Below are 24,507 nucleotides of genomic sequence, written 5' to 3'. Positions count from 1 at the left end.
TGTAAATATCTATATACCTACAATTATAATCAATAAATTACTTGTAGATCTGAAAAATAACATTCATCATTGAAATTAACTATATAGAATACTAACTTTATTCAAGTCCATATATCATAAATTAGTTATTCAATTGATCTGAGACGTTAAACAAAGTTATTCCACAAATCTATTGAATATTGTGCTTAAATATGTTTCCAATTCCAAATAAACAATAATATAGTTCCATCATCGATGTACAATCATGCTTATGGAGGAAATTCTGACGAACTATCTTCAAAAATATTTTCACAAATGCTTCTTAGATGATTTGAACAATTGAACTTATTCACCGACGCAAGTTTCTGCAAAGATTCTGATTCCTATGGTGCTCACATCATCTTTATCAACAACTCAGTCGACATAAAGACGTATATCAATCATTTTGGTTGACGATTTCACAAAATTCAATGAGGTTATTGTGTTCAAAAACAAAAATATGATTACTAAAGGGGTTCATGGAATTATAATATGAGTTTTGTAGAGATGTACTCGCTATATGATAATAATAAATGTTACTAGCGCTGGTCCATTATATAATCAAATCGCACTGTCGTGTCCCTTGCGAATAATATACAGAAGAAAAAAACAAAACAATAAACGTACGTTTAATTGAAGATCTGATCAGCTGAAACTTGAAAGATACAATTGATATCAAATGAATTTGCTATCATTGTTCCCGGACAATGTGCTGGTAGAGGTGCTACTAAACTTGAGTCCGTATGATATCAACAGCCTTTATTCAATTGAATCAGTTTCAAAGAGATTGGTAAACTTCATATCATTAACAAAAGATACAAAAGATCTTACGGTTTTCAACAATGTTCCTAGAGAATCACAGGTACTTCTTCCAAAGGACTCCAAAAAATTTGCAATAAGACGAGGATACATACAACTTTTCGAATTTGAAGATGCTAAAAGTTACACCGAGATAATTTCAAAGCTTAATGATTCAACTCCAAAATTTATCGTATTTCCAGGTACTGATCATGGACCTGCAATAGACAAATTAGTGGATGTTAACGAATGTTTTGGTAAGAATCCTAAATCTAGCTTTCATTATTTCATGTTTGAACCAAAATTTATACGCCAATGGGACGTTATTTTTTATCCTGAATATTTCCATTTCCCAAATTTAATTGATCTCGAGTTACGTGGTTCTGAAGTCATAGCAGATGTATCAAGAAAGAAGCAAAAGTTGTTCAATTATAATAACGCTGAATCTCTATTTATTATCAACTCAGTAAATAAAGTATCTGAAGAATTGTTTGGTGCTGTTGATTTTGAAAGAAATGATCCTTTGAAAAAACTGGTTTTGTTGGATTATAGTCAAAATGACCTGATTCTGTTCAGGAAAACATTTGACAACATAACACATATGGACCTTCAGGTAGATGATTATGGTAATGTTCATCCATGTCATTCCTACAAATATTTTACTATAGCAGAATGTAACTTTTTCAACCTTAAAAGTCTTTATATAAGGTGTGCTTCAGGTGGTATCATCAATAATTCAAATTTCCCCAATCTTGAAGTTCTTTCAATTCATCAAAAAACAAGCACAATCGAAGGAAATACGTTAGAGAAGGTTCGTTTGGAGAACTTAATGCTTCCAGAGCTTATACAATTTGAATGGGTTTCATCCTTTTCTGCTCCTATTATTGGACCAAATTTTGAAGCATCAAAACTCAGGCTTTTGAGACTCTATATATCAACAGGATTTCAGAATATATCTCATCATAGAAATTTTGAAGCTTCTAAAATTCAAGACGCTAGGGATTTCAAAACTGTTTCATCTGGTTTAGCATCCATTATTCCTGAATATTTGGTCGTCGATTATCCTCTAGTATTGGAAGCTTTAAATTCGCATGGTGCATTAAAGAATGTAAAATATATGCTTTTAAGCGGAGAACATTTAAATCCAAAAGAGATCAATTCTTTAAGAGGATTGAAATTTGATAATTTAATTAAGGTTGGGCTTTATGATATTATATTTGATTCCACAGAAGATACATTACCCATCTTTCAATCACCATCACTGAAACAATTTATGATTAAAACTCCAGAATCCAAAAGACTGCTAAATGAAATGAGAAGCTTTAAATCTTTAAAAAACTCAAAAGAGCTTGTTTTGGATGGTTCATGCGCTAATGTGGTAGGAGTATATGGTAGTGAAGTCCCACGAGAACTTGAAAAAATCCTTATCAAGGCCCACTCTGAACAAGAGGTTTTCATCACAGGAAGTTTTGAAAATCTCAAGAGCTTAATTATAGAAAATGATTATGCGTATAAGTCTGAGGTCAGTATAAAGATTTCTGCTCCAAATTTGGTCCTGTTGAAGGCGCACGGTGTTAATTTGAAAAATCTTGAACTGTTTGATTGTCCAAAATTGAAAATAATATCTGCTGATAAGGCAGAAAGAATAAAAACTCATGAAGATTTAATTTCATTGAAGCATTTCAGCGTTCTGAATACAACAGATACAAACGAAATTGATATAAAGGCATCGAATTTGACGTATATCAAAACCCCATTAAATGCTAAGTTTAATTTAGCTCAAATGACAGATATGAATGGCAGTGATCAAAAGAGGCAGAAATTAGAAGTGTCTAACACCCAGAAAAAAATCAGCGAACTTGTTGATCAAGATTTAGAAATTTTTCCACTCTTGGATATGATTTCAAAAGAATTCAAACTTGATCCAGATAACGTTATAGATAGTAGTTATGGGTACGATATTTAAGGCCCTAGTTTTATGTATAAATATTTTAGCATAATGTATTAGTTATATAACGTCGATTACTTGGATTTAGAGAATTTCTTTTTGAAGACATCCATGCTGCTTGATTCAATTAATTATAGTTATTCATTAATTGAGAATATTAGACATGCATGTGCTTTATATTGGTAAATATATTTCCGCCGATGACGTTTATTTATATAATATTTTCCTCATTTATAATTATCATCAAGGTAATTGGCATGCAAAATTTAATTTGATCAAATTGGTTCATATCATGTTATATGGAAAAGTACGAGTGTATATTAACTATAATTTCCATGATTAGCCGCTGAGTATCAATTTACATTATGACGGCGCGTGAATGAATATTTTTAATATTTCTACGATCACGCGTGCATCATGTTTGATTTTTGGCGCTACATGTATAAATACAGGCTTAATATCTCTTGATACTAATCCAATTAATATTTTCTATAGTACTGTGAAAAGTTTGACCAATATAACAGCTAATTGGTATACTTTAAGCTTTCTGGATTTGATTAATTTGATCTTTGTCGATCGGTGAAATATGTATTATAATATCTTAATGCTCAATTTAAAGATGATACCTTGCTTAATTACATGATCACAAGAAGTATATTTTGTGACCTTCTTAGTGGTGTATGATTTTATATATAATTTATAATTTTAATTCATGAGAGGTCTCATTGATATATACAATACACAATTGAATCGATCACTTGATATTGGTTTATTCATCACGTTAATTGATCATTCATATTTCCTTTTTCAAAAAATCTTTTTCAAATAGTCCATCATTGAATTTGTGTAGTATACATTAAGCGCCTCTCTCGATATGATCAAAAAGACCTTCCAGGCCGATAAGCTGGCCGGTAAGGGGTAAGGGGTAATCTTAAGCTGGGTGGCAAATTTAATTTTTTTTTTCGTGCTATATAAATTTACTTACGAATCCTCAGTCAATCAACTTCTAGTTTTAATAATATTTTATATTTATATATTTAATTGGAGTTGCAGTCGATAACATTTTTATATATGGTACTTCACAATGGGTGATCCACCTTTGTCGTATCCTATTAATTAGTGTGCAATTTTCAAATATGAAGGATTGATTTAGAACAATCTTCTGTTATATCAAGCTGATTTTTAGGTTTTTGCTCAAATGTTCTAATATTGAATTATATATGTGGTCCACATATACTCATATACATAACATTTGTAATATATACACGTATATTAATGATCATTTGAAAGGTTAATATCCAAAGGTTTGAAAAGATCTAAAGTGATAACCTTGATACTTGATACAATGATCTTTAAACATTTTTCATTCAACAACAACTAAAATTTGTAGTATGATATGTGAACCAGCGACTAGCTAGTGATATCTATATACCTACAATTATAATCAATAAACTTGTAACTGAAAAACACATTCATCATTGAAATTAACTAAATAGAATACTAACTTTATTCAAGTCCATATATCATAAATTAGTTCTTCAATTGATCTTATAATAGAACATTAAACAAAATAACAAAGCTCTATAACCAACTAGATCCATAAATCTATTGAATGTTATTTAAAGCTTTTATTTCTGATATGTTTGTGACCATATTGGTCAGTCAGAAAGGATGATGCGTATTAATTAACCAAAGTTTAAGGACGGTAGGTACCAAAAGGTACATGTCATCTAAGTAATTAACATAATTAAAATCACAATATTTTATTCCAAAAACTTAGATCTTTGTATTAATTTTCGACTGATGTGTTCAAATTGAATTGTAAAAACTCTTTATTATTTGTTCAAATTATTAAGGAGAAATGAGTAATTTAAAATTAAATTTTAATATTAACATCATGAGATTTATTTCGAGAAATTATATTATTTATAACATAAGCCATTACATAAGTGCCTCCGATTGTATTATAACGAAAAAAGGGTATTAAACTAGGAATTTAACTGCAATTATCATCATCTGAGAACCAAGTCAATTAATCAATTATTCTATATCAATCCAAATACTATGTCATCACCAGAAATACCAACAGAATTACCAAAAAACTTAATAACATTCATAAATAGATCAAAAGAATTAGAAAAAGCAGATTCAATAATTTCATATTTTTGTAAATTATATACAGTGGAACAAATATTAAATCAAGGATTACATCAAACAAATGAAAAAATTTCAACTTTTGCACTTTATTTACTTGATTCAATTGAAACTTTCAAAAATGATTCATCAAATGATGTATTAGATATTATAAATGATAAAGAAACAAGTCAAATTTATATAATAAATTTTAGTGATAAAATTTTTAATAATTCATTAAATCAAATTCATCAAAAAAAATCAGGAAAATCAACTGCCCTAGGTTTTTTAGCAAGTGTTAATTTTTATGAATTATTGAAATTATGGAATGAAGATGATAAAAAATCAATTGATCAAGATGAAATTAATAAAAAAATTAGATATGGGAAATTTCATGCTGCAAGAATTTTAAAAAATTTGAAAAAAGGTGAAGATCCAAATGAATATGATCCACCTGAATTGAATCCTGTAGAGGATGAAGATGATGATGTTGTTGATGAAAAGGAAGAGGTTGAGAAGAAGGAAGTTGATAGTGTTACAAATGATTTGAATGATGAACAAAAGGAACAAGAAGAACAAGATGATTTAGGATTAGGATTACCTCAAGTTCCAAAATTCATTGATGATGAACCAAAATCAGATCCAAGTCCAAAACCAGAACCAAAAAAATCATTATCAAATGATACATCAAAAGAATCAAGTCCAAATTTCCAATTACCAAACCCACCAAATTCTAAACCTGAAGAATCTACAAACTTACCTACAAAACCAGTAGTATCATCTCCATCTCCACAAGTTACAAAATCCACACCAACCCCAGCAAAATCAGATACAACACAATCAGATATAAATGATTGGATTAAATCTGGAGAAATTTATCAAAAAGCCCAAAAACATGCAAAATTTGCTATAAGTGCAATGAATTATGAAGATAAAGATACAGCTATAAAGCAATTGAATGATGCTTTAGAATTATTGAATAGATTATGAAATACATTATAATAAAAGATAATAAATTATAGGCATCTTATATGGGTTTTCTTAATATAGAGACCGCGCGCGCGTAAGTATCCCGTATTCGGATTAGTTTTACTATGAAGTTTATTATAAGATGTATATCGAGTATGGATTATGGAGTACGGTAATATACCCTTTATCTAAAACTAGTGAATATACAAATGCGAAGACAATGCACTTGAATTGAGCTAAGTATATCGTTCCAATATCCAATAGCCAGAGTAGCCGGTTATTTAATATCCAGACCGGAGTTGGCTATATAATTTAAACGCGTATAAAAATTTCAGCCACTCAGAAAAGTTTTTCCGTGTGGGATTTAAATAAAGAAACGTTTGATTTACAAAGAACAAATTTAACATATAGAATGAACTATAATTTCTGTTATGAGTTGGTCAGTGGTCAGTGGTCACTTAATTGCCGATATAAGTCAATACTCCATGTTATTCAATACCCACATGTCTTCATTCGCTCGTTTACTTTGACTCTTTGGGATTCTTTTAACCTTTTGACTTTCTTTGCCCACAACGATTAAAGCCTAATGACCACTCTTGACCACTCTTGTATACCCACTGTGGCATGCCCACCCAAAGGTTAAAAGCTCTAGGCAAGGCATAAACATTCAGCGCAAGTACCACTAATAGAGTAGAAAACACTACATTTGTTCTTTTATTAGTTTCTCTGTTTGAATTCTTTGTGGGTTATGTAACTATATGCTTGCACCTTATGCTTGTCTTTATCAGTCATATGAGAAATTTTCACCAACTCATCGATCTGGAAAAATTATGGAAAAATTATATAAACTCAGATTATTCTCATTTTAGTACTTATTCAATAAAGATTTAATACTATAAAGTTATAGACTTATACACTTCATATTCAAACTTCATATTCAACAATGTTCAATTTCTTCACAAACTCTTATATTGCAAATGAACCAAAACCAACTGCTCCAGTTACACCAGCTGTTGCCAAACCAGTTTCAAATGGTTATAAATTCAACTTTGATTTAAGTTTCTTAGGTGAACATATTCAAATTTCTTTATTCAAAGATTCAAATTAATAAAGCTTTAGTTTTTGTTGGTACATTATAGATGGTGACTGATTGGTCTTATGAAATGATAGATGATAAAGGATAAAGGTTATGAAATGATATAGATCTAATCAGTTTACTATAAAGTACAATGGTTTAATTAAAAGTTGATGAGTTATGTTTTTGGTTTAAATAATTAATATATTAATAATTAATGATGAATGTTTTGTTTGTAGACTAGTATATAATCACTTTTTGTATATAAGCTCATCTCATCGCGTGGTTAAGCTACGCGGGATTTGAAAGTTTCGAGACTACATAAAAAACACATAGGCCATAAATTGTACCCATAAGGAACCATCAAAACATCAAGGAAACAAGGTATACCAACATGTTATTAGATAAATGTTTATTCATATTATTCATAATACCCAATATTCTTGCCCTAGTTCAAAAACATGATTGGTATTTAAAATACAAAGAAATTAAACCTGATCCAAATACTTCCAAAACAAGACGAATAATTTCAATTAATGATCAATGGCCACCACCAAATTTAAACTTAAACAAAGGTGATACTTTAAGGATTCAAGTTCATAATGAATTAGATGAAGATACTTCATTACATTTCCATGGAATTTTCCAAAATGGTACTAATGAAATGGATGGTCCCTCCATGATTACTCAATGTCCAATACCCAAGGGAGAATCATTCATATATGAATTTCAAATTAATCAAACTGGAACGTTTTGGTATCATTCACATGATAGAACTCAATATGGTGATGGTTTACGAGGTGCATTAATCATCAAAGATCCAGAGGAGGAGAACAACTATGAAGATGATGTTGTTATAACTTTAACTGATTGGTATGATGGTATAACTAATGATTTATTGATTGCAAGTCATGGACATGAACCTAGTATAAATGATGGATTATTTAATGATACTAAAGGGACACAATGGAGAGTTAAACCAAATAAACAATATTTAATTAGATTAATTAATATGGGGATGTCTGGTTCACAATTTTTTTATATTGAAAATCATAATTTAACTATAGTGGAAATTGATGGTGTTAAAGTTAAACCTACTGAGGTAGATTCTGTGAATTTAGCAACTGGACAAAGATATGGTGTTATTTTAAAAACCAAAGATCAAACAATGGAAAATTTTGGAATGGTTTCTGCTGTTAATTTAATGATGAGGAAAAAATATGTTGATAATTGGATTATATATAATCCTGATGCAGAATTACCCGTGCCAAATCATATAAATACTAAAGAATTAGGTTATATTGATGATTTAGAGCTAAAACCAATGGATGATATTAAACTATATGAAAATCCTAAACATTCTATAGTATTAACTTATTCATCAATAACATTACCAAATAGAGATGATGATTATTTTTATACAATAAATTCAAAACCTTTTTTCCCACCACAAGTTCCTACATTAATGACAATAATGTCTTCATCACCTCATGATGTTTTGAAAAATCAAATTTATGGTAATTTAACAAATTCTTATATTTTCCAAAAAGGTGATGTTGTTGAAGTTATTGTCAAATCTGAAGATCATATGAGACATCCGTTCCATTTACATGGTCATAATTTTCAAGTTTTAACAAGAGGTTCTCATCAACATTATGATAAGAGCAAAGATTATAAATTTTCTGAAACCCCAATGATTAGAGATACAGTTAATGTACCAGGTTCAGGATTTGTTATCTTGAGATTTATTGCAGATAATCCTGGTGTTTGGTTTTTCCATTGTCATACAGATTGGCATGCAGCTCGTGGATTAGCATCTTTATTTATAGTGGCACCTGATGTTGTTCAGAAGACTCAACATATAAAGGAAAGTAATTTACAAGTCTGTAAGAAAGCAGGTATAGTTACTAGTGGGAATGCAGCTGGGAATAAAGGTATGAATATGACTGGTGATTTAACTTTAGAGATGTTGAATAAGAAACCGATTAATCAAACTTTAACAAGTATCAATACAAATACTACAAATACTACGACTAACAACACAAATAATAATACAAAAAATTCATTCAATGATAAAATCAAAATCTTGGTGATTTATATATCATTCATGTTAATCTTATCAATGATTGGTGGGGTTTATGTTAATAAAAAAATTCAAAGAGATTCAAGTATCAAAAGAAGAGTACAATCAATACCAATACCCAGTGAATGAATCAAGATATAACCTTATATAGATCTTAAGCTTATAACAATCCATGAATTTTAGATTATAATATGATCTAGCAATAATACTATTGATTTTGTAAGTATTATAAAATATAAGCATCAATGCTCCTAAATTGTTTTTGGTTGGAACTTCAGGTATGCCTACACATCTTTGGTACTGAAAGTTTTGTTGCATTATATAAGCCTACAAGTTTGCTTAAAACAGCCACTCATCATGTTGATTGAATTTCAGCTTTACCAGAAAGATCGTAAGCGAGTCACTCAACATTTCACCAATTATTGGTCAGTCAAATGAAAGCGTATATGATATTTGAGCGGAAAATTGATTTGATTTATAATGTACTAGTATGTAGTACATTAATATAACCGATTTTCGGGACCCGCGATTATAGATTTCTGGGGTAAGTACATAACCCTTTGTAAATATTGACTCATTGTTAAATATAAAAAGGTTTTGATTTCCATATCAGATCAAAGAATTATTTCATCATATCAGTACCAAAAAGTATACACAATGCTGGGTAAACGATTCCAATCAACAATTTCTAGATTCCCATACCCTTCAAAATCACAACAATATCGATATTATGAATCTCAAGTGGAGCAAATAACAAAATGGTGGGAATCTTCTAGATTTAAAGGTATCAAGAGGACTTATCCTGCTGAATTAGTTGCATCACATCGTGGTTCTTTTAATATTCAATATCCTTCATCAATCCAAGCAACAAAGCTATTCAATTTGTTAAATGAACGATTCTTGGAGAGAAAACCAGTTCATACTATAGGTTCAATAGATCCAGTTCAAATATCACAAAGTGCTAAAAATCAAGAAATTGCATATGTTTCAGGATGGGCTTGCTCAAGTGTATTAACTACCACTAATGAAGTCAGTCCAGATTTTGGTGATTATCCTTATGATACTGTTCCAAATCAAGTTGAAAGATTATTTAAAGCACAACAATTACATGATAGAAAAGCAACATCTGAATGGATTCAAAACCCACAAAGAGATCAAATTGATAAGATTGATTATTTGAGACCTATCATTGCAGATGCTGATACTGGTCATGGTGGAACAGGAGCAGTTATGAAATTAGCTAAATTATTTGCAGAATCCGGGGCTGCAGGTATTCATATTGAAGATCAATTACATGGTGGTAAAAAATGTGGTCATTTAGCAGGGAAAGTTATTGTCCCCACGTCAACTCATATTACAAGATTAATTGCAACAAGATTACAATGGGATATTATGAATACTGAAAATTTAGTTATTGCAAGAACAGATTCTGAAACTGGGAATTTATTAAGTTCTGCAGTTGATCCAAGAGATCATGAATTTATTTTGGGTGTTATTGAAGATGTTAAACCATTAAGTGAAGTTTTGTATGAAGCTGAGAGTCAAGGTGCTGATTCTAGTAAATTAAATGAAATTGAACAGTCATGGCTTGAACAAAATAAATTATATACAGTATCCGAAGCTGCTGAGTTGAAATTAAAAGAATTAGGTAAATCAATTGAGACATTCAATGAATTCCAAGCCCAATCAAAAGGTAAATCATTATATGATACCAAACAAATTTTTAAAGAATTAACATCTCATGATTTGAAACATGATATCGAAGCACCAAAGACTCGTGAAGGTTATTATCCAGTTAAGAATGGTATTGACGTTGCAGTGAAAAGATCAATAGAGTATGCACCATATGCAGATTTATTATGGCTTGAAACTAAGACACCAAATCTAAAATATGCACAAGATTTCGCAGAAAGAATTCATAAAATCCATCCTGATAAGAAATTAGTTTATAATTTAAGTCCATCATTCAATTGGAGTGCTCATGGGTTCAGTGAACAAGACTTACAAAATTTTATTTGGGATTTAGCCAAAGCAGGATTTGTATTACAATTAGTTTCATTAGCTGGACTTCATACAAATGCAGTATCAAATTTTGAATTGAGTGAAGCTTTCAAAGATCAAGGTATGAAGGCATATGTCGAGCTAGTTCAAAAGAAGGAGAAAGAAATTGGTTGTGATGTCTTGACTCATCAAAAATGGAGTGGTGCTAATTATTATGATGAATTGATTAGTGCTGTTCAAAGTGGCTCATCTCAAACCAGTTCTGTTGGTAAAGATTCTACCGAGCATTCGTTCTAGATTATTTATTTATTGAGATATTTATCTATTTATTCCTATTTATTATATACAAATTATTTATTCAATACGATAATGTACTCACTACTATCGATCTATCGTACGAATTAATGATAGTTCATAAGAGTCGGTTAGCATCTATTCAAAACTTACCGATCGATATTGTGATGACTAATCCCACCGGCAAACCAATCAAAGTTCCAACCGACCTTCTAATTATCTTATCGCGATCACTAAATTCTGTTGTATTTGAGAAAGCGGTAAATAGATTTTTTGACCGTTTGAATTTGAGGTTTAAAAGCTCATGTATCACGAAGTTGTCAGTGGGATATGATTTTTGACATGATTGTATTGATAGTATGATGATGGAGAACAAATCAAATTGATCCAATGCTAAACAACTGATAATAGCTATAGATCTATCGAGATCTTGTTCAATTGGTGGTAAATAACCAAATATGATCGTCTTGGGCATGTGTTGAAGATAAATCGTACCAATTGAGCAATTACACAGCCCTTCAATGGCTTATTATACCACTACAGCTAGGCTACTCATAAGCATTAATCATGAAGATTTTGCAAGTTTAAATTATTAGATCTCATGGACACAGGTGACAGGGTCCCCATTCGAACCCTAGGCTCCTTCTTTTTTTTTTCACTCTGCGGTATTAAATCGGTCTCAATCACCGATTGAAATGATTAACATAATTAACTCAAATCAAAAAATCTCATAAATATTTAACCAATTTATGCAAAAGAAAGCGGTCAAATGATTGTATTTAAACAATTGAAAAGAACCCTTTTTCAAATCAAATGTAATGTCAAAAATGTTTTTTTATAAACATCATAAATCATTATGACTGATTCAAAGAGTTTACCTTCTTCAAGTTCAACAAGTGAGGATACAAATAAAGTTGAGGCTTTTGTTCCTGCAGATAAACAACAAAATTTACAAGATGTTCATAACACCAATGGTCAAGCGCGTTCTAGATCATCATCATTAGCAAGAACTTTATCACATAAATCACAAAGATCTATTAAGACAGCTCAAGAAGATCATGAAGCTTTAGAAAAATTAGTTTCAAATAATCCTGGTGTTGATAATTTAATCACCAAATTAGAATCAAGAGCTGGTGCCTTGGGGCCATTAGAAGATGGTATTGATATTGAACAAGTTCAAACTCATCCAGATCCAAAATCAACAACACATCCAGATGATCAATGGGGTTATACAATCGATGAAGAGACAGGTATAAGAATCGTTCAATTTGTTCCAGAAGATCCAAAAGATCCAAGAAATTGGTCCAAAGCTTATAAATGGTTTGTTACATTCTTCTTAGGTTTAATCTGTTTTGATGTTGCATTAGCTTCAGCTATTGTTACAGGTGATATTGAAGGTCCAATGAAAACATTTGGTGTTAGTGAAGAAGTTGTTATCTTAACTGTTACATTACTGGTTATTGGTTTCGGTATTGGTCCATTAGTATTTGCACCACTTAGTGAAGAAATTGGTAGAAGATGGGTTTATGTCTCTACTTTAGGTCTTGCTGTTATTTTCATTATTCCATGTGCAGTGGCACAAAATATTGGTACTTTATTAGTTTGTCGTTTCCTTGATGGGTTATTTTTCAGTGCTCCAATGTGTTTGATTGGTGGTAATTTAGCTGAAATGTGGAAAACTGAAGAAAGAGGTGTTGCTATGAGTATTTTCAGTGCTGCTCCTTTTATTGGTCCTGCAATGGGTCCACTTATCGGTGGTTATATTGGTGATAATGTTGGTTGGAGATGGATCTATTGGGTTTTATTAATCTTCAGTGGTGTTATTTATATTGCTTTAGTTATATTGATCCCAGAAACTCATCATCAAACAATTTTAAAGCAAAGAGCTAAAAAATTAAGAAAATTAACAGGTGATGATACTTATAGAGCTTTATCTGAAATTAAAATTCGTTCTTTTAAAAAAATTGCTAATGAAACTTTATTAAGACCTTTAATTTTATTAAGTGAACCAATTGTTTTCTTGATTACATTATACATGTCAGTTATTTATGGTTTACTTTATATGTTCTTCTTTGCTTATCCAGTTGTTTATATGGAAGGTAAAGGTTGGAGTGCAGGTAAAACAGGGTTAATGTTTATTCCAATTGCAGTTGGTGTTATCTTTGCCACAGTTATTGCACCTTTTTTCAATACTGATTATAACAAAAGAGCTCAAAAATTTAAAGATCGTGGTGAATTACCACCTGCAGAATTAAGATTAATTCCAATGATGATTGGTTGTTGGTTAGTTCCAGTTGGTCTTTTTGCATTTGCTTGGTCATCATATCCTCATGTTTCATGGGCTGGTCCATGTTTTTCAGGTTTTGCATGTGGTTGGGGTTTCAATCAATTATATAATCCTGCAAATAATTATATTGTTGATTCTTATCAACATTATGCTGCATCAGGATTAGCTGCTAAAACCTTTTTAAGAAGTATGTGGGGTGCTGTAGTTCCATTATTTACAATTCAAATGTATCATAGATTAGGTTATGAATGGGCTTCATCATTATTAGCATTTATTTCACTTGCATGTTGTGCAATTCCATATTTCTTTTATTTCTTTGGTAAAAGAGTTAGAGCTAGATCTAAATATGCTTATTCTCCAGAAGCTGAACAAAGAGCTATTTCAGGGGCAAAAGATGTTGAAAAAGTCCCAAGTACATCATCAGATTAGTTTATGATTAATCTTAAACGAAAGGTCACAGATATTAACTTTACATCTGATGATGCCATTTGAATCAAATAAAGAAGGGGTTTCAATTCCAAAACAGGATTTATTTAAAGAGTTTTATACCCAGATATTTAATATAGCGTAATAATTAATAGAATACATAAGAAATTAATACAATTATCAGTAGTTTATATCGAAATTAAATAATAATTTAAAAAATTTGTCTATACCATCTGTCATTGCAACACGGTAACTTTGCATCAATCCGATTCGCGCCACTATTTCTCGCGAATGTCGCGAATTTCTCCTGAAATTTCATTTTTTTGATTTTTTCGTCAATTTGAATTTCTAAATCAAACAAGTTGATACTCTTTTTGATCGTATAAACAATTAAGAAATAATTCAAAAACATTAAAAATGTCTGATTTCGGTTCTCAATTACAATCAACCTTGAAAGGTTTAGACAACGTGAGTAAATTTCATACAATTGAGTTTTGGAATTGAGTGGATCGTGAATGGTTTTGGTGGGAGTTTGTTAGTTTGGGCTATACTTATTCTTGCTTGCTTTGACGTTATCTATTAATTATGGGTGATGGCGAAAACTCAATAATCCTAATTAAAGAAACTCAATTGCAATCATACTAGAGGTACAAGTATACTAACAAGATGGATTTCAGAAATTTGCTGGTAATTCATTATTAAATCAATTTGAATCAACCACAAACATTCCAAAATCTTATGGTATCTTAGGTGCAGGAGGTTTTTACTTCTTTTTAATCTTTTTAAACATTGGTGGTGTTGGTCAATTATTATCAAACATTGCTGGTTTTGTTATTCCAGGTTATTACTCATTAGTTGCTTTAAACACTGCAACTTCAAAAGATGATACTCAATTATTAACTTATTGGGTTGTTTTCGCTTTCTTAAATGTTATTGAATTTTGGTCAAAAGCTATCTTGTACTGGATTCCATTCTATTGGTTCTTCAAAACTATTGGTTTATTATACTTAGCTTTACCACAATTTGGTGGTGCTGAAGTTGTTTACAGAGTTGTTATTAAACCAATCTCTGATCAATATATTACTGGTGGTTCAACTGGTTCAAAAATTTCAAACGCTGTTGATGATGCTGCTGAAGGTATCTCATCTGGATACTCTAAATAAGAATATTTCAACCATTTGTTGATATATACATTTATTACTTAAGATGAACTTATACTTATACAAGATTACTATTATTTTGAAAGTATATGTATTCTAAGAAAATATATATAACTTTTTATTCTTTATATAATTTACATTCCCTTGTAATCTCACCTATAATGTTTCTTTAAATTTACCAAAATCAAATTGTTCAGTTTGTTTAACCCCATTAATATCAAATTCAAATTTAACTCTTAATTTTATTTTGGAACTTTTTGAACCAACAATCTTCAAATCTTGAGTAACAATACCAAACTCATCAATTATTGGATTTGAAATTGATGACATTGTTAATTTTTGAGTTTTAGGTACAGCAATTAATAATTGTAAATTTGAAATTTTTGATGAAGTTAAATTTGAAATTTGAGTTTCAATTAATGCAGAACCTGATTCAACTTGTTTTAATGTAAATGAAACTTTAACCTTATCAGTTTTCAAAGCTTCAATTCCTAATGAGGTTGATTTATTTGGTTGTTGTTGTTGTAGTTGAGCTGGTGAATCAAATAACCCTAAAATATCATTACTTGATGATTTACCACCTGTTGCTTGTGGACCATTATTATTGAAAATATCATTCAATAAATCAACTTCATTTGATGATTTTTGATTCGGAATAGGTTCATCATCCATTAAATCTAATAATAAGTCCTCAGTTTTTGAAGTTTTACCATTATTTGAATGTGTTGAATTGATTGATGTACCAGTTGTAAGTGGTTTGGAAATTCTATTTGTTAATGTAATTGTATCTTTAACTTTAATTGGTGGTGGGGGCATTTTATCTAATAACCCTTTTTTAATATGATCAGGTTCATTGAAAATAACACTATAACTAACAGCTTTAATTTGAATACCTAAATCAACTGATTTGGTCTTGGATTCAATGAAGTTTTTCAATTTATTTTTTGATGATGATGAACTAATTCTTCCAGATAATTTTAATGATGATGTTAAAATATATGAAATTAATGTATTATTATCATTTTGTAAATTTGCTAATGAGATTAAATAATCTGATAACATATCATCTGTAATTGCGGTTTCATCTTGTAATTTTGATTTGAGTAATAAATCACCATATTCACCAACTAACCAAGATACGATTAGATTTAATCCATTTTGATTATAATCTTCATAACCTAATTTAAATAATTTATTAACAGTATAAGTTTTCAATTCATCCGAATTTGGAATATTTATAATCAAACCTAAAATTTGTGATGAAATACTTTGTGTGATAAAATCACCATTTGATTTAACTAATCTTGCTAAAGTATCAAATTTCCATTTTTCATTTGGAATTAATTCTGATCTTTCCAAAATATTAACAATATTTGTTGTAATATAAAGTTTTAAATCTTTATCATTATTTATTGGGTCTTCCAAAAAATTTAAAATTTCTTTAATTAGGATACGAATATTTGAATTATCTAATATAGCAAATGATAATTCCAATGCACGTCTCTTTATGGAAATATCTAGATCTGATAAACATGCAACAATAGTGGAACGATGTCTTTGTACTGCAAGTGGTTCAATTTCAACAACTGAGAGCAAAGTGTTTAATGCAATATATCTATTATTATTTTCCTTTTTAGCACTTAATAATTCACCTAATGTATTAATACCCAAGACTTTTAAAGCAGGATCCAAATTTTGAATACTGAAAATAGTTTTAACAGCTTCATGTATAACGGAGCCACCAGCATTTTTGGAGAAATCATTATTTGAAACAACAATTGTTAAAATATCATTTAATTGTTCATTATACTTGGAAGTTGATTGATATTGTTCATCATCAGTGAAAAAAGTTCTTAAAGTTCTAATTAATGCAATTTGTAAGAAAGGATCATGAATATTTACTAAATCATAATCTTGATTCAAATTACTACTTAATAATGATTTTAATAATTCAATAATCTTTGGAATTTTGGAAATTAATTCTTGTCTAAATTCCGGTGATACGGTGTACAATGATCTAATCAATTTAGTAGCACCAATCAATACCCCATGATCATGACTATTCAATAATTGATCCACTTGAGAAATAAAGATTTCACTTAAATCTGGTTCTTTTTCAACGATTTTTGAAGCAACAATTGCAGCTTTCTTCTTTAAATAATTGTTATTACAACTAATAACTTTTTCCACATCTGTATATAAATCTCTTGCCAATTCCGGAGAGGCAATATTACCAAAAGTAGCCAATGCTAATGAAACAATGAATTGATTTGGATGGTTTAAATCATTATTCAATGAATTTGTTAATAATGTTAAAACTTCTTGATTCTCATCTAATATCAACATTGTAGCCAAATAACCTAATCTTTTATCAATGAAATTTGGTGAAGCTAATAATTTGATACATTCTATCTGACCAAAATGAGTTTTCTCTCCCAAGATGTATAAATAAAGTAATTTTTGGATATTAACACGACGAACTTGATGAGTTATGGCGGTATCTTTAAAAGAGGTTCTTATGAGTGCTGATTCTCTCTTGATGATGGAGCGTTCATCGGCAATAGTTTTAGATGCCCTAACGGACTTGATGAATGACCTGAGCGACGTGGTCATAGCTGATATTCTGTAACAATTGATTCCAATTTCTTTCACTTTTCTGGTGTTTTTGTAGATTCTGTTTGATTTCAATTTCGATTTGTTTTGTTTTCGTTGTTCAATTCAAAAATTCGCGATTTGTTATTTTTTTAAAATTCGCGAATGTTTTGAAAATCAGAAAATTACAAATTATAAAACAAAATTAAAATCAACTCAATTGGAAAGGAAAGAAAAGAAAGGGTGCTATTTCGCTGTTATTGGCGGTGTTTTGTCTGGTTATCTACTATTTACTGTGATATACGCGTACTCAAGCTAAATTTCTGTTTTTATTACGCGTTGATACTCCAAATATCAAGTGAGAAAGTGATAATAAACACCATAAGATCAAAGGGAAACCAAATCAAAATTCTAAATATTCAAAATGGTTTCAGCTGCTGATAATCCAAATTTCCTGTTTCTGGAAGGGTTCATCAAATGGGCACAGGAAGTTTACCAGAATAGTTGTGGGTTAAGAATAAGTAAAAGACATACCACTGTTGGTAAATCTGGTTCTTATGTCACGTTAACTAATATTGGTAAAAAGAAAACTGATGATCCAGTAACGGTTTTCATGAGAATTAAAAAAATTGGTATTCAAATGGTAAGCTTTGAGATATATGATACAATAGTGAAGAAATATATTTATTTTGAAACTGATGATGTTAATTTTAATTTTGATCATAGATTTATTGATGAAAAAACTGTTGAGGATGTTAGTAATTATCAAGAATCTCCTTATGATCATGATTTCATTCCTGATGATATTGCTCAAAGTGGTGCTTCATCAGCTTCTTCTCCGTTGACTGGAAGCGCCAGATCTTCTCCATTACCTACCCGTTCTGCATCTCCTTCAATGAATGGTGATCGTGCTTCAAGTTCAAGTAATTCAAGTAATGGTTCAACAAAACTTGTACAAAAGGAAATAATAAGTGTCGAAGAGGAATCTGAAAATGAATTATTGAAAAGAGAATTAGAGAAAACAACATGTGAAATATTAATCTTGAATATTGAAAAAGAAGCTTTAATGAGGAAATTATTACATCCAGAACAAGAACAAGATAAACAAAATTTCAATATCATGAACTTCAAAGTCTTGAAACCTCTTTCAGTTACTTCAGGTGGATTAAGATTGTTTGCAGTGGAACATGTCTATAAAAGAACAAATCATACTTTAAAAGAAGTTATATTTGATAGATTCAGTCCTCAGGATTATAAATTAAATTTTAAAACTGAATTAGATACTTTGAACCAATTATCCACTATAGAGGAGAAAAGTCCCAATTTATTATATCTAGTGGAAAGAAATCAAGATTTAACTCCTGTTAGACAATCTCATTATTTCCTTTATGAACCTGCAGTTATGGGACTTGAAGAATTTTCATTTAATTTCATTAAAAAAAACAAAAATTCCATTCCTATAGTTATAAGTCAAATTTTAAAAGGTGTAAGTTTCCTTAATACTAAAGCTTTCAGAGTTCATGGGAATATAAATATCCATTCAATTGTATTAGATTCAAATTGGAATGTAAAATTAACAAATTTCCAATATTCATTACCAATATCATCAACAATAGATCCAAGAAGAATCCTAACGGGGAAATTAGATTATTTATCAAAACATCCATCAATTTTTGAAAATTTAGAACGTCAACAAATGTTAATCATAAATCAATCAATTGATAGATGGGCTTTGGGTTGTCTTTTTTATAAATTGCTTTATGAAGGTGAATTATTTTTAAATTCAACAAATTATAGATCTCATCCAGCTTTAATCTCTACATTAACAACATTACCACATGGTAGAATCTTATTTGCATTCTTCGATGATTATAATAGAATTGTTACAGCTGATCAAATGTTGGCAAGTGAATTTTTTTCAAGATATAAAGATATTAATTTAAGATCTTTATTTGATGGATCACATCCTTTACAATCAAGTGTTGTACCACAACAACCACAACCACAGCAGCAACAACAAGATGGATCTAATGGTACTGCACAAGGTACACCAAATGGGACTCCACCAGTACAAGCTCAACAAATTCCTCAAGGTCCAGCTCAAGTTCCTTATCCTCAAAATTCAACTCAAATACCACAACAAGTCCCAAATCAGTAAGAAAAAGAAACCTGAAAAGAAGAAGAACAATATTATAAGCTCCATAGCTACAATTCGCTATACTATATCCTTTTGCTAATGAATGATTATGTCTATTTAATATCAATTAATTAATAATTTTAATTTTATAATTTACGATAATGTGTATTACATAATCGTAAATATGCGATCAGCTGTTCCGCGAATTCTGAAATTGGAAATTTTTGTTTTCTGGGGCGAGAAGAATTATACCCAAACAATGCCACTTGACATAATCGTATAATCAATATAGGGGATTATTACCATATTTTAATAACTTTTAGGTTTTTTTTGGTCATTAAATACCTAGACGTTCTGGCTTTAGGATGTTTTCATTCCCCTTTGGAAAATCTAGAAGAAGGTCTGAACCGGCTATTAATCCAGAAATTGCTGCTCAAGCTGCTGCTAATGTTCAAAATAATTTACAAAATTTACAATTAAATACATCAAATGATAATTCATTGTCAAGAGTTAGTTCAAGGACAAGTAATTCCCTTGGTGTTCCTAAGAATGGGTTAAGAAGAACTAGATCAAGAAGAAAATCACATTCACATATCTTCTCTAAGAGATTATCATTTTTTGGTCATAATAATTCAAGTGATGATTTGAATTCATTAGCTACTTCCAATAATTCTGATACAAATTATGAATCTTTAGAGTTGTCAAGGTTTAAATCACTTAATTATGATAAATTCAAGAAAGAATCGTTACAATATTTGAAATTTCATGGGTTTAGTGCACCAAAAATTTTGAATGATTCAAATTATATTAGAATATCAATAAGTTCTACAGGGGAAAATGTTTTCTTACCAAGTGTAATGAACTTTAATGAAGAAGATGTTGATAATTTAGATTTGGATAATAATGAACCACCAATGTCACCACCAAGAAATCAAAATGATGGATCACAAGAGGATTATAATGATGATGATGATGTTGAAGATGGTCCAACAAGATTAACAGAGGAAACTTCACAAAGAAATCAAAATGATAACGAAGGTGAACCTGTTACACATACATTTGCAATTACTATTTCCCTATCAAAACCAACACAGATATCTACTATAACTACTCAATTACAATCAACAGCTAAAATATTATGGCCTGATGGAATTCCATATGATCGTAATATTAAAAATGAAATATTTGAATTAGGCCAATTAAGTTGGGATTTGAGTTTAAGTAATTATAATTATTATGTTCCATATCAAGATACTGAAGATGCATTAATTGATGATAATAATAATGAACTAAATTCTGTGTCAAATCATAATGATCCTTCTAGATTTATTACTGAGAATCGTATCCCACCAAAGAGTTTCCAAGAGAACACAATTGATCAAATAACTCGTGGTCCATTCATCAATACTAAGAAGAATCAAGATCCATTCATTATCAAAAATTTGCAACCAACAGGTTCTATATCTTACCCACCGGGGGATTATATTTTCCAATTACCAATTTTATTCCCAACAAGTATTGCGGAATCATTAATATCTCAAAATGCAGTTGTGAGCTATAATATTAGAACTATTGTTGTACAACCTCAATTACCATCTCAGAAAAATAGGGTTTATAATCTTGGTGAAAAAACTTTTAATGTTATTAGAGGTCCTCCATCAAATGCTGTATCTACATCTGATAAACCAGTTTATGTTAATAAAGTATGGAATGAAGCACTTAGTTATGAAGTTTCATTTCCACAAAAATTCGTTACTGTTGGCTCTAATTTACCAATTAAATTGAAATTTGCTCCATTGATTAAAGATATTTCAATTAGGAGGATAAGAGTTAATATACTGGAAAAAGTTACTTATTGTTCAAAAGATTTAAGATATGAATATGATGAAACTAGTACATCCAAAAATGAAGGTGTTAGAGCAACAAGTTCAAATGAACGAGTCTTACCATTATTGGAAGTTCGTACTAAAACAAGAACGGAATTAGCTCTTAGAGAGGAATTATTAAAAGACTTATTAAGAGAAGATAATTTGTTATCGAATACTTATAAATCTCAATCTGGATATAAGTACTTGGATGATACTGAAGTTATTGGACAACTGAGACTTGTTGCTTATTTACCTTTCATCAGACCTTTGAAATTGAATAAAGATTTACAGTTACCTAAAAACAATGAATTATCTTCATTAATTTATAATAATGATAAACATAAATCACAAATTGATAAGAAAAAGACATCAATAGTTACAAATCAAGGTGAAAATGTCCCATTTGCAACTCATTATAATGAATTTTCAGGAGATGGGTTGATACCAGATTCATCGAATAATAAATTTATTAAGATTAATCATAAATTACAAATAGCCATTAGAGTTTCCAAAAAAGATCAACATGGTAAAATGCATCATTATGAGGTTATGATTGATACACCTGTCTATATACTGAATAGTTCATGTACCCCAGCAAATGTTGAATTACCCCCATATATTGCCATAGATGGTTCAGATGGAATTGGATACCAACCAACACCATATTATGGACAAGATGAACCACCATCATTTGAAGAAGCCATTTCACCAATGAATTCACCTTCAATGACTCCATATCAAGGAATGGGCATTGGTGAAGAAACCATTGATGTTTTATCAAGAACTTCAACTATTGGTGGCTATAACACTCAATATCCAACACCACCACCAACATCATCGTCACAATTCCAAACACAACAGCCATTTGTTGATTATGACAATATTGATGATTTGGTTAGAGGTACTTCAAATTTAAATATCCCACAACAACCACAACGAGGTCGTAGAAGATCATCAGTTGCAAATGATATAATTCTAAATTTGAGAAGAACTGCAACTAATAATTCATATAATATGAATAGATCAACTGATAGTGGGTTGAATAAACCCAATTCTCAACAAAGTGAAGCAATAACAGAAGATCATGAAGGTGAAGCAGCTATTAAAGAAGATTTCCCACCTCCTACATATAGTGAATCAGTCCCATTGAGTCATAATTCTGAATCTGAAATTGAGTCGTTATCAAGCTTGGATGATCAAGAATCTTATAATGATGAAAATGAGGAAGGTACAGATTTGACAGATCAATTTAAATTTAACTGATGATGTTTCAGTTGTATTTATTCAAGTGTTGTTGTAATTTTCTTTTCAGTTCTATTTCTACACATTCATTAACTTTAGATCTTAAGGAATCATGTGTCTTTTGTGCTCGTTTGTTTTGAAATTTTATAGAGAGATAATAGGAAGTTGTTATATAATTAGTCGTTTTTGTTTGTTGAGAGAATTTGAAATATATGTATTTATTACTGATCTAAAATATCTGTACCTTTATGTAAGGGATCATTAAAGTTTAGCTTAATTTGTCACTTTCAATAGAGTTCTTCTCGGGTATAGCATACAGCGTCGTAGGTAATATCGGAAACTATGGAATTCCACGGGCACAAGATCTTGAAGAATAGAAGCTTTAAGAACACACTAAAAAAAAGCTTTAAATAACACTTAAACAATCACATCTGCTCTTTTTTAATTAATTTACAGGTCTGGCTTCTTCCTGAGCTGAACTATATATCAAAAAACGATGAATGATCATACATTGATCATATTAGCCTTACTTTTCCCACCATTACCTGTGCTTTTGAAAAGAGGAATCAAAGACAAAGCTATTCTTTACAATTTATTTTGGAATTTCATTGGCTATATACCCGCTGTTATTCATTCAATATTTATAATAGCACAAGGTCCAAGGTATGGAGCTTATTATCAGTACAAATTGAAGATGATGAAGATCCAAGAGTATTCACCAATTTATCACCTTGATGAGTTGGATCTTGCTCGTGGTGATAGTGAGGATTCACAGCCCTCTGATTATAGCGAGGATGATAATCAAGATCATAAATATGACGATTCACTAGTCTAGACAGATACAAGATCAGTGATCTTTAGTCCATAATCGACCAGCATCAGTTTGACACATAAAGGTAATACAAATTGAATTCGCGGGTATCTAGGAGATATAAACTTTTTTGAGAAGATAAGCAGCCAATTTGCAACCAAAACCATCAAAAGAATTCAAACAGGAAACGTCATCAACAAAGTAGAAACTTTTTCCTTTAATCGCCACAGACAATCATAATGTGCAATTGTATCTTGGTGCTTTTGTCGCTTTTATTCCCACCCCTCCCCGTCTGGATCAAATGTGGGATCTGTTCAGCAGAATCATTGATTAACATAGCACTTTGTATCTTGGGTTATATCCCAGGTGTGATTCATTCTATTTATGTGATAGCCAAATATCCAATACATTATGTTGTTTTGGATGAGGAAGCTCAAGTTTATAGACGTCATAATCAACGTCAAAGAGATCGTGTTCAAAGCGGTCCACCAAGGGTTATTATTAGAGAACGAGTTTCTACACCAAGTAATGAGCTTTTAGCAAGTGATTCAAATGGTCAATTTTATGGATCCACTAGTAATGAAAACCCACCTGATTATGAACAAGTTATGCAAAATGATAATGGGGTTAATCAACAATATCAATTGAAAACTTCAAGACGTTAA

General features: G+C 30.3%; 11 protein-coding genes across 11 annotated transcripts; 10 read left to right on the top strand and 1 right to left on the bottom strand.

The window, feature by feature from the left end:
• Positions 1–697: 697 nt before the first annotated feature.
• BN7_2926 (uncharacterized protein) lies at positions 698–2,782 on the top strand (the record flags this gene model as incomplete). Its single annotated transcript, XM_011276485.1, has 1 exon — positions 698–2,782. One exon carries the CDS (start codon positions 698–700, stop codon positions 2,780–2,782), a length of 2,085 nt encoding a protein of 694 aa, XP_011274787.1.
• Positions 2,783–4,828: 2,046 nt separating this feature from the next.
• BN7_2925 (VTA1 family vacuolar protein sorting-associated protein) lies at positions 4,829–5,887 on the top strand (the record flags this gene model as incomplete). The annotated part of the gene is made up of 1 exon (XM_011276484.1): positions 4,829–5,887. The coding sequence occupies one exon, from the start codon at positions 4,829–4,831 to the stop codon at positions 5,885–5,887; it is 1,059 nt and encodes a 352-aa protein (XP_011274786.1).
• A 1,448-nt stretch (positions 5,888–7,335) lies between these two features.
• Positions 7,336–9,153, top strand: BN7_2924 (Iron transport multicopper oxidase FET3; the record flags this gene model as incomplete). Its single annotated transcript, XM_011276483.1, has 1 exon — positions 7,336–9,153. One exon carries the CDS (start codon positions 7,336–7,338, stop codon positions 9,151–9,153), a length of 1,818 nt encoding a protein of 605 aa, XP_011274785.1.
• A 528-nt stretch (positions 9,154–9,681) lies between these two features.
• Positions 9,682–11,322, top strand: ICL2 (methylisocitrate lyase ICL2; the record flags this gene model as incomplete). Its single annotated transcript, XM_011276482.1, has 1 exon — positions 9,682–11,322. One exon carries the CDS (start codon positions 9,682–9,684, stop codon positions 11,320–11,322), a length of 1,641 nt encoding a protein of 546 aa, XP_011274784.1.
• An 853-nt stretch (positions 11,323–12,175) lies between these two features.
• On the top strand, positions 12,176–14,035 carry NAG4 (MFS transporter; the record flags this gene model as incomplete). The annotated part of the gene is made up of 1 exon (XM_011276481.1): positions 12,176–14,035. One exon carries the CDS (start codon positions 12,176–12,178, stop codon positions 14,033–14,035), a length of 1,860 nt encoding a protein of 619 aa, XP_011274783.1.
• Positions 14,036–14,449: 414 nt separating this feature from the next.
• Positions 14,450–15,195, top strand: YOP1 (Yop1p; the record flags this gene model as incomplete). Its single annotated transcript, XM_011276480.1, has 2 exons — positions 14,450–14,504; positions 14,789–15,195. 2 exons carry the CDS (start codon positions 14,450–14,452, stop codon positions 15,193–15,195), a joined length of 462 nt encoding a protein of 153 aa, XP_011274782.1.
• Positions 15,196–15,348: 153 nt separating this feature from the next.
• APL4 (AP-1 complex subunit gamma) lies at positions 15,349–17,805 on the bottom strand (the record flags this gene model as incomplete). Its single annotated transcript, XM_011276479.1, has 1 exon — positions 15,349–17,805. One exon carries the CDS (start codon positions 17,803–17,805, stop codon positions 15,349–15,351), a length of 2,457 nt encoding a protein of 818 aa, XP_011274781.1.
• A 403-nt stretch (positions 17,806–18,208) lies between these two features.
• On the top strand, positions 18,209–19,942 carry BN7_2919 (uncharacterized protein; the record flags this gene model as incomplete). Its single annotated transcript, XM_011276478.1, has 1 exon — positions 18,209–19,942. One exon carries the CDS (start codon positions 18,209–18,211, stop codon positions 19,940–19,942), a length of 1,734 nt encoding a protein of 577 aa, XP_011274780.1.
• Positions 19,943–20,286: 344 nt separating this feature from the next.
• Positions 20,287–23,052, top strand: BN7_2918 (arrestin C-terminal domain-containing protein; the record flags this gene model as incomplete). Its single annotated transcript, XM_011276477.1, has 1 exon — positions 20,287–23,052. The coding sequence occupies one exon, from the start codon at positions 20,287–20,289 to the stop codon at positions 23,050–23,052; it is 2,766 nt and encodes a 921-aa protein (XP_011274779.1).
• A 475-nt stretch (positions 23,053–23,527) lies between these two features.
• BN7_2917 (Plasma membrane proteolipid 31) lies at positions 23,528–23,866 on the top strand (the record flags this gene model as incomplete). Its single annotated transcript, XM_011276476.1, has 1 exon — positions 23,528–23,866. One exon carries the CDS (start codon positions 23,528–23,530, stop codon positions 23,864–23,866), a length of 339 nt encoding a protein of 112 aa, XP_011274778.1.
• Positions 23,867–24,081: 215 nt separating this feature from the next.
• On the top strand, positions 24,082–24,507 carry BN7_2916 (YqaE/Pmp3 family membrane protein; the record flags this gene model as incomplete). Its single annotated transcript, XM_011276475.1, has 1 exon — positions 24,082–24,507. One exon carries the CDS (start codon positions 24,082–24,084, stop codon positions 24,505–24,507), a length of 426 nt encoding a protein of 141 aa, XP_011274777.1.

This window comes from Wickerhamomyces ciferrii, contig 00076, assembly GCF_000313485.1.
Source record: "Wickerhamomyces ciferrii WGS project CAIF00000000 data, strain NRRL Y-1031 F-60-10, contig 00076, whole genome shotgun sequence".
In the NCBI taxonomy this organism is placed as follows: domain Eukaryota; kingdom Fungi; phylum Ascomycota; class Saccharomycetes; order Phaffomycetales; family Wickerhamomycetaceae; genus Hansenula; species Hansenula ciferrii.
This window is presented reverse-complemented; position numbering and strand designations above follow the sequence as displayed.